The sequence below is a fragment of the Catharus ustulatus genome, chromosome 14 (genome assembly GCF_009819885.2).
Source record: "Catharus ustulatus isolate bCatUst1 chromosome 14, bCatUst1.pri.v2, whole genome shotgun sequence".
NCBI lineage: Eukaryota > Metazoa > Chordata > Aves > Passeriformes > Turdidae > Catharus > Catharus ustulatus.
The window spans coordinates 3,571,185-3,586,712 of NC_046234.1; the positions used below are offsets into that span (position 1 = coordinate 3,571,185).

At 43.0% G+C, this 15,528-nt stretch overlaps 1 protein-coding gene across 4 annotated transcripts; it reads left to right on the top strand.

The window, feature by feature from the left end:
* The first annotated feature begins 5,901 nt into the window (after positions 1-5,901).
* SLITRK4 (SLIT and NTRK like family member 4) lies at positions 5,902-15,265 on the top strand. Of its 4 annotated transcripts, none has more exons than XM_033072320.1 (2): positions 5,902-6,029; positions 8,773-15,265. In XM_033072320.1, the coding sequence occupies exon 2, from the start codon at positions 8,823-8,825 to the stop codon at positions 11,334-11,336; it is 2,514 nt and encodes an 837-aa protein (XP_032928211.1). In that variant the 5' UTR covers positions 5,902-6,029; positions 8,773-8,822; the 3' UTR covers positions 11,337-15,265. The 4 variants fall into 4 exon arrangements, with proteins under 4 accessions (XP_032928211.1, XP_032928208.1, XP_032928210.1 ...); XM_033072317.2 differs by lacking the exon at positions 5,902-6,029 and adding an exon at positions 6,449-6,470; XM_033072319.2 differs by lacking the exon at positions 5,902-6,029 and adding an exon at positions 6,739-6,887.
* Positions 15,266-15,528: the final 263 nt, after the last annotated feature.

Here is a 15,528-nt window from a genome sequence, read left to right on the forward strand (position 1 = left end):
TCTCCTGGGAAGGGCCACAAGTTGGTCTTTGAGGGTTTTTGATCCTTGTGGGTCCTTTACAATGCAGGATATTCTATTATTCCATGATTATTTTGATACAGTGTCAAAATGTTTGTTGTTAAAACCAAACATCTCTTTTTCAACTACAGGTTCAACATCCCTTTCCTGAAGACATTTTGCATCAGACCAGCACTACTCTTCAATCATTATGTTAAAAAAAGTCACAAGTGGTTACTGAAGTAGCTGCAGTTTCCTACATTCCTTTGCAATAGTCTAGAGGCAACAGGAAAGCCAGTACTGGCCTGCTTTTTAAAAAACAATAATAAAAAAGTCTTTTAGCTCATGAGCCTATGGAGGCTTTAACTGAAATTAATAGAAAATGCAAAAGTAGAGGAAATTAGGGCAGCTGCAAAAGAAACCCCAGAAGCAAAAGCAGATTAAAGTAGAGCAATGTGCAAACCCATGCAAACACTTAATTTTGCTTCAGATGTTCCCCCTTGGTGTAACTTTTTCCCTAAATCAAGCAACAAGTCTAAAGCACATGGTTTCTTCTGCAGATGCCTGTTAGTTCTACACAGTTGTCCTTCAGCTGATGAGCTCAGGCACTGAGCTGGGGAGGGAATCTCCCAGAGTGCTGAGACAGGAGTAGCTAGCAAGTTGCTCTGTGCTTATGTCCCCTCCTTCATCCAGGAGACAGCACCAGCCTAAATTTCAGCAAAAACTGAATCTTTATTTTTTGTTGCAAAGATTGAATGGCAGCTATTTGATCTTCTTTCTTGTAAGTTTTATTCTTCAACTATCCAAGAAATAAAGAGAGCTTTCTGCATGCACCTAGCTTTATGAAGGAGTTATTCCATCAACCTTTTACACATGTGAGAAGCCCCATTTAGGTCTGTGGGATTCCAGAAGGTGATAGGAAACAGTCTCATGTGTGAGAAAAACATGGAGGAGTGAGGATTTAAATTAGAATGTTCTACATTCATTTTGTTAATGTCAAGTGACCTCAACCTACCCAATCCTGACTGCAAGCATAGCAGGCATGGTATTCATGGCATAAAAGATTTCCCTTGCTGCACTATTGAAGACAATGCTATTAGGAGCAAACAAAGAAACTAGTCTCGTAATATGTGTTCTATCCTTCATATCCTCTAACATCTCCAACCACAGCCAAAGTTCTTTAATTTTTTTCTGCAGTTCTTTTATTTGGTTAATAGGCTGTCTACTCAGGAAGAATGAACTGCTATTTCATGTTTGGTGCATTCAATAATGTCAGAGTTTTCCAGCACAGGATCCTTATTTTAAATATATTTCTCATCTTGAGAAATCATTTAGTGAGCAGTTTCCACATGAGGTGAGTAGGACAAGAGCAGTTGCTTGTAAGTTTTGCATTTAACCTTATATCATAAAGCCTTATAGAAAAATGTCCCCCAATTATTTTCCTACATTTTCTCTGTCTCCTGATTTCACATTTGTGGTTGTTCTAGGAGTCAAGAGAATAGGCCAAGCTCTACCTTAGCTTCTGACAGTGAGCTGGAGGGTGAACAACCCCTGGGTAAATGAGCACAGAGAAAGAAAATAAGTAAGGCATGGGACATCTTGGAACTTAGTGAATTAAATGCCCGCCCACTGTGCTCTGACAGTTATGGAAAGCTGGCAAGTACAGTGTTATGGAGCTGGACAACCCCATGGGCTGAGTTTACAAAGAGAACTGGTGAGAAAACCAGCTACCAGCATCATGACCACTTGATCAAGCACTCAAGACAATGACTCATTGCAAATGAATAGCAAATGATGGAATTAAACCCCCCCTGCAATCCCTGTGGAAGGGATGCATGCATTTCAGTGATTCCTCAGGTTTCCTGGATGCAGGTGATGGGTTACTTGATGCATATTGAGGAGGGGTCCTGGATAAAAGGGAGGAAGTTAGGTGGAAATTATACAGAAACAGGCAGAGACAGTTTCTATCTGACAGTGTCTTCCACTTGATTTAGCACAGTGCTGTCTCACAGTGCTTCTTACTTCGGTTTATTGCACACTTGCACTGTTTCCTATCCACTGTGTCTTTAAAAGGATGTACATGCTGGGACTCAGTCCATACATACAGAGTTTCCAAGGATGCTCTTCTTCCCCCTCTTTTGACTGACAGTCTGGCAAAATATAGACAAGATGTGGACATTGGGTGGAGTTATTGATTGATTTTGGCAGTTTTTTCTCCTACTCAAAAGACCATGACCTATTAGCTTTAGCCTTATTAGAAGACGGCACAGTCATTTCTGTATTCTGCTGTGTTGGAAGCTGTTTGCTGAGTATGGCTGTTGTTACAGATGTATGTGAAAGCAGAAACTTGTTGTGCACCTGTTAAACTGAAATTGCTCAACCACAGAAACCCCAGCAACAGACAGAGCACACACAAACCTTTGCTTTCCTATTTGAAGAATTGTAAACCAGCTTCCCACATGTTCAAACAAAACAGTTTACTCCTTATCCAGACCTGGTGTGAAGGGCCAAAATATTAACTCTTGGGCTATTTTCACCATTCTTTGGGAAAAGGAAGCTGTAATATGTAGCGTTTACACAAAATTATAGAGTCTGATCCAAATGGATCCTCATTAGTTTCTGGAGATCTTTCATAAGAATTTCTACTCCTGCCATGAACCTTTTCAAACAGAACAGCCCAAATACATATGTGTGCACACTGCTTCTCTCCCAGGTGTGTTTTTGCCACCTGGATACACAAGGCTTGCTCACTGCTGCCCGGTAGAGATGCTGGCACATGACCAATGAGAGTGTTTCTCTACTGCTCATGGCAGCTGCAATTTCTTGTCCTGGCCTTCTGATTTCAAGAGCCACGGGTGTGTGGGTCATAGGCATCTTTGGTTAGTTCTCACTGCGAAGGACTAATCCTTATTTGATTTTCAGGATAACAACAGAAAAACTGGAGAGACAACAGAAAAGTGCAATTCAGTGCCTGTGGAGAAAGTGTTTAGGATGCATACAAATCCATGGGTAATACAAGGGTAGGATGATGACAAACATATGGAAGACAACTCTTCTCTGCCACTTATGTGCACACATACAGCCTGATTTCAGGTACTGCGTCTCAAATTGTACTTGTGAGTGCTCAGGAATGAGTAGGATGTTTAGCTCCTGTTTCCTGTCAGTTCATTGCTCACTCAGAAAATTACTGTGGATGAAAAAACAAAGGAAGTTATTACACAGAGCTGTCCTTACCTTCAGCTGCAGCCCCATTTCCACGTGTGCTGAGCGGCTTGAGGAAAATGCTCTGCAAGATTTCCTGCTATGAGCAGTAGACTCAGCAACTCAACTCTGCATTTTGATGACTGTGTTGCAGGAAGCTTTTTCTCCTGGCAGACTTTGAACACACATAAAGTTCAGTCTCAGTCTCAAGTCCCTGCATCAGCCCAGAATTAAATTGAGTAAGGTAAGTGACCAAGCATGTCTGTGTATTTTAAAGTATTCCTTAGAAGATTTCCCAAAAATGTGAAAACAAATAAAATATAAACAGGCTTCTGTAATTTCTGAGCAGATTTTATGATGAATGCCAGTAGCCAGGAGTAAAAGGTACCTTTCTCTCCCAAGACCTTCTGCTTAGATATGGTAATAACATTATCAACAAGCTAATTGTTGAAACGATACTGAATGCCACCCTGAGTGTGTCTGCTTGGGTGGGAAGTAGTATATGTCACATTTCTACTCATTCTTTAGATATTTCTCTCTGCAGAAAATCCTGTTGTGAATCTGTCTGCCTGTTAGCTTTTACTCTCCTTTTGCTAAGCTGAAGAAGGAAAACATACACGCTGCTGTGGCAAAAAAACAGATGGGGAAAAAATCAAAGGAGATAAATGAGGTTCCATCACAGTAGGAAATTTAAGAAAAGGTTAGAGAGGACATTAAATAGGCATGGTGTGTGGCATGAAGTAATCTTGTAAACTTCAGGGAACCAGACCAGGTACTCCAACTTGCCCTATCTGGCTCTGCTCTCTTCCAGTTACTATCTACTATCAGCCTATAAAGAAAATTTCTCCTGATAATGATAGAACCTCAAGCTGGATCTCGGAAAATGGGTGCCAACCAAGTGATTCTAGGATGTAATCCTGTAAACTGTTTTATTCCTGAAGCACATCATCATCTTGGATCCCACTCTTGACCTTAGCCTTTGCTTATGTTATACTCTAAAATTCCCCTCAGTTTGCTTTGGATTGTGGTCCTGACATATAAGCCTAAATATTAGTGGGTTTGAATGATGTAGGCTAGGGCAAGCTTAGAAATCACTTAAGATTTGCAGGAGACGTTATTTTTAATGACTATAAATTAGAAATATAGATGTATTACATACTGAAACCCTAATAATGAAATTGTGCAGCATAACTAAGTTTCCTTCTCAGATATGTTCTGCAACACCATAAACATGCCATTGGAAATAGCCACTTATAATAGAAACATCAAGAATTACTTACTTAGAATGCAATTTCAATTCTCAAGTACTTATTCATTCCACAGTTTAAAGTACAATATTTTGTTATGCTTCTTGTTTAATGTTTAATTCAGTCTCTATGTAGTTATTTGAATGTGGTGGGAGTAGTGATCTCTCTGAGACTGCCAGTATGCTCTTTCTCCAAACAAATAAGCAAGGTATTAGTTTAGCATCCAGATAAGGTTGCTGATTAAACAAAATGGGCATCTTGATCTTTTCACCTGCATTTCTGTGCCTGCTGCTAAAATAGTTATAAACCAACTATCTTCCTAAATGAATTTTATTCCAGACCTTTGGTCTCTAATTCATTAGTTTATTTAAATAGTGTTTGGAAAATTCAGCTTAAACTATATGCAAATCCTTCTAAACTGGGCCCTTTATATACACACATCCCCTTTTATGTGAACAGTACTTTGTTAATGGCTCAGTAATTAAGAGTTTACATTTTAAAGACTTCAGTTTTTAATTGGCTGAATATTAATCACAGATCACTTTCAGTTCTGTTGTGATATGCAAATTATTGATGTCTCAGCTGCATTTGTTTTCAGGTATCAGTCTAACCGCATAATGCAAAATAACATTCTGCAATTATTTCAATTAGATGCAGTCAGCCTTTGGAGCAAGCTATTTATTTCATTTCAGTAAATGAAGAAAGCAGTTGCTGTTTTCCACTCCCTGGCGTTTATTGCCCAGAACTAGCACTCACAACCGGTATGTGTACAGCACATAAACAGTTTTCTAGCAGGGGCACGTTAGCATTCATGGTAAAGGACAAGCAGTTGAACTCCCCTTGCAAGATTTCATTTGGTTAACTGACTCTTCTGCCTTGGAATGAGATGTCCCCTTGTTTGAGGGTATTCATTACCATTTTAAAGTGCATTATGAAAGGTAGAGTCAATAGGAGTTGTTAATTAGCAGAATCTGTTTAGCACCAGTGCATAACATTTGCGATTTTTTTTTCCATCAGGCTGCAGCTGTTACCTAAGCAGAGAAAGAAATTTCACCTAACCACAAAGAATGAGACAGACAAATAGCTGCGTTGTCCTAAGAACGGGTCGGGTATGTCTCCTCGCAGCGATTTCGCTCCATAATTGCAATTCACATTAAATGCAGCAAATGTTACCATCCTGCCCACTCAGTTTCCACCTCTACTTTTGTTTCAAGCCGGGAGGGGAGATCACTAGAAAAGAGAGGGGGAGTCTTTTCTTGCCTTCTCTCTCCCTCTCCCGCTCGGTTCTCGCAGCCGCGCTACCCGGCGGCTCCTGGGCCCCGTCCCGGCCGTGGGCTGCACTTGTGGCTGCCTCGCCCGCCCATGGCAGCCCCGCGGCTCCCGGAGCGGCCCCGCCGCTGCCGCCGCCCCGGGGGGCTCCTCCCGCCCCGCACGCCCCGCCTGGGCTCCGCGGGGGCGCCGCGGCTCCGGGGAAACGCACCGGCGCCTCCGGGCTGCGGGAGAGGCTCCGGCCGTGGCGATGCGCCGGGATTTCTCTCCCGGAGCGGCGTCTCCCTCCCCGCCGGAGCAGCGCCCGGGCGCTCGGTGCGTGCGTGCATTTGTGTGTGTCTATGTGTGTGTGTGTGTGTGTGTGTGTGTGTGTGAGAGAGAGAGAGAGAGAGAGCGGAGTGCGTGTGGCGGAGGGGAGGGGGCTCTCTGCGTGCAGGGGGTGGGCGAGAGCAGTGCGATGGGAGCGGGCGCCCGTGTGCAGAGGGATCCTCTCCCCGCATGTGTGCGGGGGACCGCGGCGGCGGGGCAGGGCTCAGCCGGGCGGCTGCTGCATGCGGCGGAGCCCGCGGGGTTCCGCAGCGCCGGGCTTGCCCTCGCTCCGCGCGGCCGGGGCTGCTCGCCCCGGGGCTGCTGGCCCCGGAGGGCTCCGGGCTGCCCCCGCCGCCCGCTGCGAGCGCGGAGCCGCCGGACCCCGGAGCGAGCGGCGAACGCGGCGCAGCGCAGGCGAGCGGAGCCGCGGCCACCCCTGGCGCCGAGGTAGGGACGGTGCTGGGCTGGCCCCGGAGCCGCCGGAGCATCACCGAGGGCGGCGGGCGCCCGCCGGGCGTGAGTGCGGCGGGGGTGGGGGCACGGCGGGACCGCTTGTACGTTGGCGTTTTAATTTCTTTTAATTATTCCGAAGGTTTTGTTTTCATTGCTATAATAATTGCCGGTGCTGTTTTAAAGACGGCGAGGGGTGGGGTGGGGGGGTGGGGGGGGGCGGGGGTGCACACGACGAGGCGACAGTGGCTTCCTGCCGGAGCCTCTCTCCATCGCGCTCGCCTCTCCCCGCAGCCGGCCGCCTGCCGGAGCGCTGGCCAGCGGCACCGGGCGCAGCGCTGCCCTCTCCATCCTTCCCAGAAGAGCGGGCGAGCGGAGGGACCGCGGCCGGGCGGCCCGGAGAAGCCGGTGGAGGTGTGGGAGGGACGGGGGGGCAGGATCTGCGCAGTGGGGATGGGGAAGGGGGTGTGTGGATCTGCTGCGGGCTGGACTTTGCGAAGGTACCGGGGCGGGGGGGTCGGTGCGCTCGGCGGCGGGGAGCGCGGTGGTGCCGTGCTGCCCAGGGACGGCGGAGGGGATGCGGGGCTGCTCCGCTGCGCCGTGCCCGCTCCCGGCCGGGATGTGCGCGCCCCGTGCCCCCGCCACCCTCCCCCGCCGCCAGCCACAGGGTGATGGGGCGCCCACGGCCGAGGGGAGCCGGCACTAGCCGAGCCGGATGCGGCAAAAATTGCGGTAGTGCCGGCACTGCTGGTCGGGCTCGCCGCCCCGCTGCCAGCCCCGCGCAGCGCCCGCAGCCTGCCCGCTCCGCACCGGCCGGGGCTCCGGAGGAAGAGGACACTCGAGCGTGGGCGAGGCAGGGATACGGGAGCACTGCCTCCCGGGGGGGGAGATGGAGCGGCGGGGGCACCGGTCCGGCCCTGGGGGTGCGCTCGGCGCAGCCGGGGTCGGGAGCCTGCGGGCATCGGCAGCCGCTGCTCCGCTCCCCCCTTCTCCCGATAAGTGGCCTCCTTGACTCCTTCGGCCATCCCTTCCTCTCATCCTTCCTTGTCTCCTCTGTGATTTCCTCTCCCTCTAGTCTTTCTGTCCTGCGGTCTTTCCTCATCCCTCCTCTCCCCTCCCTCCAGGTCCCCCCGGCACATCGTCCCCTTGTGTCTCCCTCCAGACCGGTTCTCCTCCCTCCAGCTGGCTCCTGCTTTCTCCACTTTCCATTCTGGCTCCCTCCTGCCAACTCAGTGGCTTCCCACAGCAGGAAATGAAAGGGACAAGTTGGGAAATGGGGGTAATGGGAAAATGGAATGTGTGTGTGTGTGTGTGTGCAATGTATTGATTATTGACTGATTTGTTAAAAAAAGGAAAAAAAGACACTACCTTTTAACTCAGAGGAAATGCTGTGGCTCGACTTCTGCGTAAAAAATGGCAGCTCAGCTGGCCTGACTATATGCAAAGGGTTCTTATCAATGCAGGAATAAGATCAAATTACATAATATTTTAGGGGAAAAAGTAGTTCTCAGATTTCAATAGTGTCAGGCTGGCAAATTGTGACTTTGTTTTGCCCTACAAGTCAGTGTATTGTTATTCCGGGGGATGGGGCTGTATGCTTGTGCATGCTTCTTCCATGTCTGTGTTCTTCCACTGGTCACCCAGAGCTGATCTTGTTGGGTGGATAGCTGTATTTCTGCAGTCAGTTTACCACCTACTTTAAACTAGGTTTCACAAGTGACAGAAACTGTGTGCATGCCTATGTAGCCCTTGAGTGAATATCTTTATCATAGTGATATATTTCTATGTGTTGCTGCTTTAGATACATATACTGAGCATTGGCATTGCTTTTTGTGTCAGCATCTCCATCCTTTCTATATTGTGCTGTCCCATCCCTGATGTTTGGGCATGCATAACATCAGCATTTGTGTTTAATATCCCTGAAATGCACAGCAACATATGAGCAGTGCACAATTGAGGGGAGTAAATATGCATAAAATTGGAATCTCCTTTGGTTATTTTACTTTGTTAGTTATGCATGCTTGGCGTGTACAAGAGAGAGAAATACATTTGACAGACCTGAGAGTTATTTGTGTTTGTCTACAGAAATTTACATTCCCTGTTTGAAATCATCCCAGCTCCCGTGCATTTGTTTGGTTGTTAAAGTCTTTCATGTTATTTTAAATTCAGTTCTTGTAGTTTATCTATAATCCTTGGCAGGTACAGTAGCTCAGTGGTGTACAATTTCTAACCCAAATGATGTTTTGGAACAATGTCAACTGAAAAACGTTTTCTTTTTCTTTCCTTCTTTCTTCTTTAGATTCTTTATCTTTGTTCAGGAGCCTAAGGTTGCTTGCTGATCATAAGAAGATGATTCTGTGGCTCTTTCTGGTTCTGTCATCTCCAGTTTCTTCTACAACTGCAGATGCTGATATATCTGTGGAAATTTGCAATGTTTGCTCCTGTGTGTCAGTTGAGAATGTACTCTATGTCAACTGTGAGAAGGTTGCAGTCTACAGACCAAATCAGCTTAAACCACCATGGTCAAATTTTTATCACCTCAACTTTCAAAACAACCTGTTAATTATTCTATATCCAAATTCGTTTCTTAATTTTACACATGCAGTGTCCTTGCAACTGGGTAATAACAAGTTACAGAACATTGAGGGAGGGGCCTTTATGGGTCTTAGTGCATTAAAACAGTTGCACTTGAACAACAACGAATTAAAAATTCTCCGGGCTGACACTTTCCTTGGCATAGAGAACTTGGAGTATCTCCAAGCTGACTACAATTTAATCAAGTTTATTGAACGGGGAGCCTTCAATAAGCTTCACAAGCTGAAAGTCCTGATACTTAATGACAATCTGATTTCATTCCTTCCCGATAATATTTTTCGATTTGCTTCTCTAACCCATCTGGATATACGGGGGAATCGAATACAGAAGCTTCCGTACATTGGAGTTCTGGAACACATTGGGCGAATTGTTGAATTGCAGCTGGAAGACAACCCCTGGAATTGTACTTGTGATTTGTTGCCTTTGAAAGCGTGGCTGGAGAACATGCCCTATAACATCTACATTGGAGAGGCTATCTGTGAAACGCCCAGTGACTTGTATGGAAGGCTGCTGAAAGAAACCAATAAGCAGGAACTGTGCTCCATGGGGACAGGGAGTGATTTTGACGTGCGCATCCTGCCTCCCTCGCAGCTGGAGCCCGGTTACAGCACGCCCAATGGCCACACCACTCAAACTTCAGTGCACAGATTAGTCACAAAGCCGCCAAAGACTACAAATCCTTCGAAGATCTCGGGGATAGTAGCAGGCAAAGCACTGTCCAATCGCAATCTCAGTCAGATCATATCTTACCAGACCAGGGTGCCTCCTTTAACTCCTTGTCCAGTCCCTTGTGTTTGCAAAACTCATCCTTCAGACTTGGGATTAAGTGTAAATTGCCAAGAAAGAAATATAGAATCGATGGCTGAACTTGTACCCAAACCTTTAAATGCCAAGAAACTGCATGTAAATGGCAATTATATTAAGGATGTGGATACTACAGATTTCGCTGAGTTTGAGGGGCTGGATTTGCTACATTTAGGCAGCAATCGGATTTCAGTGATTAAAGGAGATGTTTTCCGCAACCTTACAAATTTACGGAGATTGTATCTCAATGGCAATCAGATAGAGCGTCTGAGCCCAGAAATGTTTGCTGGCCTCCACAATTTGCAATATCTGTATTTGGAATACAATGTTATCAAAGAAATCCTAGCGGGCACCTTTGACTTAATGCCAAATTTGCAGTTGCTCTACCTAAACAACAATCTTCTGCGAAGCTTGCCAGCGTATATTTTTGCTGGTGCACCACTTGCTAGACTGAATCTGAGGAACAATCACTTCATGTATTTACCTGTAAGTGGTGTTCTTGATCAGCTAAAATCTCTTACACAAATAGATTTGGAAGGTAATCCATGGGACTGCACTTGTGATCTAGTCGCTTTAAAACTGTGGCTTGAAAAGCTAAATGACGGTATTGTGGTGAAGGAGTTGAAGTGTGAAACACCTGTTCAGTTTGCTAACATAGAACTTAAGTCTCTGAAAAATGAGATTCTCTGTCCTAAACTTTTAAACAAGCCATCTGCTCTATTCACTAGTCCCATGCCTGCTGTTATTTTTACAACACCGCCGGGACCAGTCCGGAGTCCTCCTGGTGGCCCAGTTCCATTGTCCATCCTGATCCTAAGCATATTGGTTGTGCTGATTTTAACAGTGTTTGTTGCTTTTTGTCTTCTTGTTTTTGTGCTTCGGCGCAACAAAAAACCAACCATAAAGCATGAAGGGATTGGAAACCAAGAGTGCAGTTCTATGCAACTGCAGCTAAGAAAGCATGATCACAAGTCAAACAAAAAAGATGGACTGGGTGCAGAGGCCTTCATTCCTCAAACCATTGAGCAGATGAGCAAAAGTCATACCTGTGGCTTGAAAGAGTCTGAAACAGGCTTCACGTTTGCTGACCCACCAGGGCAAAAAGTCATTCTGAGAAATATGAATGACAAGGAGAAAGATTTATTGCATGTGGATACCAGAAAAAGACTTAGCACAATCGATGAACTGGATGAGTTATTCCCTGGAAGGGATTCCAATGTATTTATTCAAAATTTTCTAGAAAGTAAAAAAGAATACAACAGCATAGGGGTCAGTGGCTTTGAAATACGTTACCCAGAGAAACTGCAAGACAAAAAAAACAAGAAATCTCTAATAGGTGGTAATCATAGTAAAATTGTAGTAGAACAAAGAAAAAGTGAATATTTTGAACTAAAAGCTAAACTTCAAGGTTCACCTGACTATCTACAAGTCCTTGAAGAACAAACAGCTTTGAATAAAATATAGGTCATACAATCTTATTGCCTACAGAGGACATTAATTTAATGATGAAAGTGCCTTTTGTTGACTTTTAACTTCCAAATACTCTATTATATTGATAGGCATAGAGGCAGGTGTATCCAAGGGTGTCTGATTAACTGTAACTGCGTATGATTTGTCAAGTAGAGGAGAGTTTCCTTAATAGATTTTACTCCATCAAGCTCATGCCCTGTGGAATCCTGTAGGGATACTGCAAACTCTATTGCCAAAGGGATGCTTTATACACGTTACACTGAATTTAACCTCAAGAGGCATATATGTTTTGTACCTTAAATGCAAACCATCGTCTCCTTGTGATTTGTTAGAACAAACACAAGAAACCTGGTACTGATATTTGTACTTCAGCTGGGTCCTTCATCCTGCACGTGGATTTAAGTTGGTGGAACTGGAGTAATCCTTTGATTTGTGGTGTTCTAATGGCACTGTTTAAAGCTTATCTGGAAAGTAACAAGCATGCAAAGAGAGAACATTCAATAGTATGTGTAAATTGGTTACATTTATGGGCTGCATCTTGAAACCACTGGAATTATAATGTTAAATTGTGCAAATATTTGTTTAAAATATACCATGCATTACATACCTATGAAATAAATCTGACCACTTGAAGCCTACATGTCTATACAAAAAAATTTAAAAAAAAAAAGAAGGAAAATAGTTCAACCTGACTTCTGCAGTATTCGTGACATCTGAAGAAAATATTTGATATTTATGCAGAATCTGTTCTAAGACTCATCTCCAATTAAAACTAGAGTTCCTTCTCAGTTATGTGAAACTCTTGCAACCCCAACAGGTTGTCCAAAATTGTCAAAGTGCTTACTGTGTGAGCGTAGCAGAAATTATTTTTGTAATATAATTCATATTTATGAAATACTTTGTATACTACATAGGAAGAAATATGTACTCCTTAATATGTATTTAATATGCCTGACTTGTTTTCCTGATCACAATGCATTAATCATTCAGTATAAATAAAACCAGAACAATGTACCAAACAGCAACCAGGGATGTAATGTATAGCATCATCCAGAATTAAGTGATCAGATATAATAATAATAATTATTATAATAATAATAATGATAAATTGTTCTGTACTATTCTTGTGAGACTAGCATATTACCTTATTTCAGATTTGTTACCAATGGTGCATTTTAAAATAGATTGATTAGTTTTTTAGTATTGTGTCCCAGGCAGTTATTTGCCATCAGTTTTCTTGCTTTTCAGGTCTCTACAGCTTAATCTGAATACTTTTCACAAGTATTTACAGGAATTCTTGCTAAGGGGAATTTTTTTATTATACATGCAGACGTTTTCTGTTCTTATCTCTCTGGCTGCTGTTAGTCAGCAAATCTGATCAGAACAGTGAACAATATGGCGAAACCTGTCTAAAACCACAGTGCAAAATGAATATAGTGGTCTCAGTTCAGAGGACTCTGTAGCTCATAACTATAGAGAGCTTGCCTTTGTGAAAACTGAATCTGAATAGCCAGGAAAAAAGGTAGGAGAATGGAAAATCCCCATTGTATCTCACTGATAGACGGTACTTTGGCATGAGAATGGAGATATATTGGTAAAGCATCCTACAGCAAAACTGTGATGAGATTAACAAAATTTCTTTGACTTGATGGGCTTTGAATAAGGCCCTCTTTTCTCCTTTGCTTTCAGAACCTTTACCCCTCCCCGTCCCTACCTTTTATAATCAATATAAAAGTCAATTAAGATAGTAGGATATAAATATGAGCACTTTTCATGAATTTGAAGCTAGCAAAAATTAGAGCAAGACTCAATACTGTGGAGAAGGCTGTGTCAGCTATTTCCAATATAAACCTCTAATTTCAGGGCTTTATGACACTGAGTTGAAATTTTTATTCTGGGATGATACTTGGCAAACAGCCTGCAGTATATTTTTTATCAAAATAGACAAAAAAAAAAGCAAAAAAAGCTCTGTTTCTTTATTTAAGAGAAAGCAAACAAAACATTTCTCTACTTTCAGACATTTGTTTATGCTCTTTTGGCTTAGGAAGAGGATGGTTTTATTATTTTTCTCCATACTGCAACATATATATTTGACTTCAGATAATAAAATTACGAGAGATAAATTAATGGCTGAGTTTCTTTCAAAAAGCTGCATCAATCCATGCACAATAATGGACTTAATTCAGAATGTCATGGGGATTTTGAGGACATGGATACTGCTTGCACATGCAGTTCTGGCATAAAAATTTCCTGGCTGACCAATGATGCAATGCATGGCTAAGGTTTGAATGAGAACGTGTGAGTTCATTGTCTGTGGGTTAAGGAGTGTCCAGGATGCACTGACCAAGTGGACTTTGCTGGCTCCTGCAGCAGGCTGAGCATGACAGGTCCCTGGGTCTGTCACAGTGGTGGGTGGCCTCGAGGATGTGTCCAGGTTCGCTGGGTTTGCCAAAGCAGAAGGTGTCTGACACACCAGAGCATTGTCACTGGCATGTCCTATATGATCCTCCTGAGAGGAATGTGCTAAAAATATTAAAAATAGCAAGTAAGGAAATACTTCTAAGTGATGGTAAAACTGATGTGCTTATGACTTCTGTTGCTCTGAGTCAAAAGAACAGTGATCAATGACCATACCTTCCTCGGCTAAAAAAAGAGAGCTTTTTGTTTTGTGTTGTGAGAATTTCTGGGGGTGGTCTTTCTGGGTTTTTTGGTTGTTTTTTGGGGGTTTCTTTGTTTTGTTTTGGGTTTTTTTTTGGGTAGTATCTTCTGTTTGCTGATCAAAAGAACTGAACTGTTATGCTGTACCATTACACTGGGTCAGAGTTTTCTGATCACTGAGACCCCAATTCCAGTAAAGCATTTCCCCTCAACCTAAATCCTGTGCAGAGGTACTATTCATGAGGTAATAATTAGATACCTGCCCAAGAGGGGCTTAGCTAGAGTTTTGTCATTGACTTCAAAACAAGCCAGCTCAGAACCATTGTATATAATCCATAGAGCCCAGTGTCCTGTCTGGGGTTATGCAGTTAAGTGTAGGTTCACCAGCATCAGTAAAGGTTGCACAATCTGGACCTTCCTGTAGAAATTGTCCCTAAGTGTTTTACAATGTATGGTGCAATATGTAGGCATAATAGTGTGAGTGAAGAATGCAGAAGCTGGCAAAACACTATTTTTCTGTGAAATTGTTACTTTCAATGGCAACCTTAGTGTCAGTTTATTTTCTCCATGTTTTGGAACAGTGTATGTGTCTGCACAGCAGTTTTAGTGTGATGTCCATTCAAATCTCTGGTCAGTCTTTCTGAGAAGGTGACTTTGGGTGTGGCTTAACAGGTCTGTCTGTTCATTATATTGGTTTGAGTGGCCATGCTTGTAAAATGGCTGTTAAGACCCATAGGCATAAACTAAACCAGTGAAGGTGTTGACATAATCTGTTGTCTCCATTGTATTATAAAGGAGTTTCCATTTTTAAATGAAATCAATAAAATGTAATCGTTTCCTTGAAAAAGAAAAATATTGTGCAATTTTATCAGAAAGCAAATACCGCGGTGCAAGAACACAAGAACAGGTGATTTATGTTTTGCATTTAGTGTTCAAGATTGACAATAATGCAGCAATCTAGTATAAATATATTTTTAAATGCTTTTTTTTTAAAGCCATAATGATGATATAAATTATAAAGGCATGGCCTTGTGAATAATGTTAACAAATGTTTCAGAATCAAGAAAAAAACATCCAGAACTTGATGGTGGTATAATATCTATAATATCTTTTGCATGATTTGTATGTTGATATTGTATGAAATGAGCACAGTGAGAATTTTTTTTTTGGTTGCATCCAAAGAGTTAGGAAGGAAATATAACAAGAATGTATTTATAATCACTCTATTTTGAAATAAAATAAAGAAAACAAAATATATTGGCTTTACCCTGTTTTGATCATTACTATTTTAGGTTAGTTTATAATTAAGACAGTTAGTCCAATGTAAAACACAGAAACCTATTGTTTATTAATTTTGTTTCCTTTCATCAGCATCAAAATACTAGTCAGTGTTGACTTCAAAATTTGTATGAAATGTTAATAAAATTGTTTGGTACTATTGTATTTCTGAAAGTAGACTTTGTTAAGTGCCTGTGATATTTTCTTTTGGATTATTTGTATATGGATGAGAGAGAATCTGTAAAGCAGT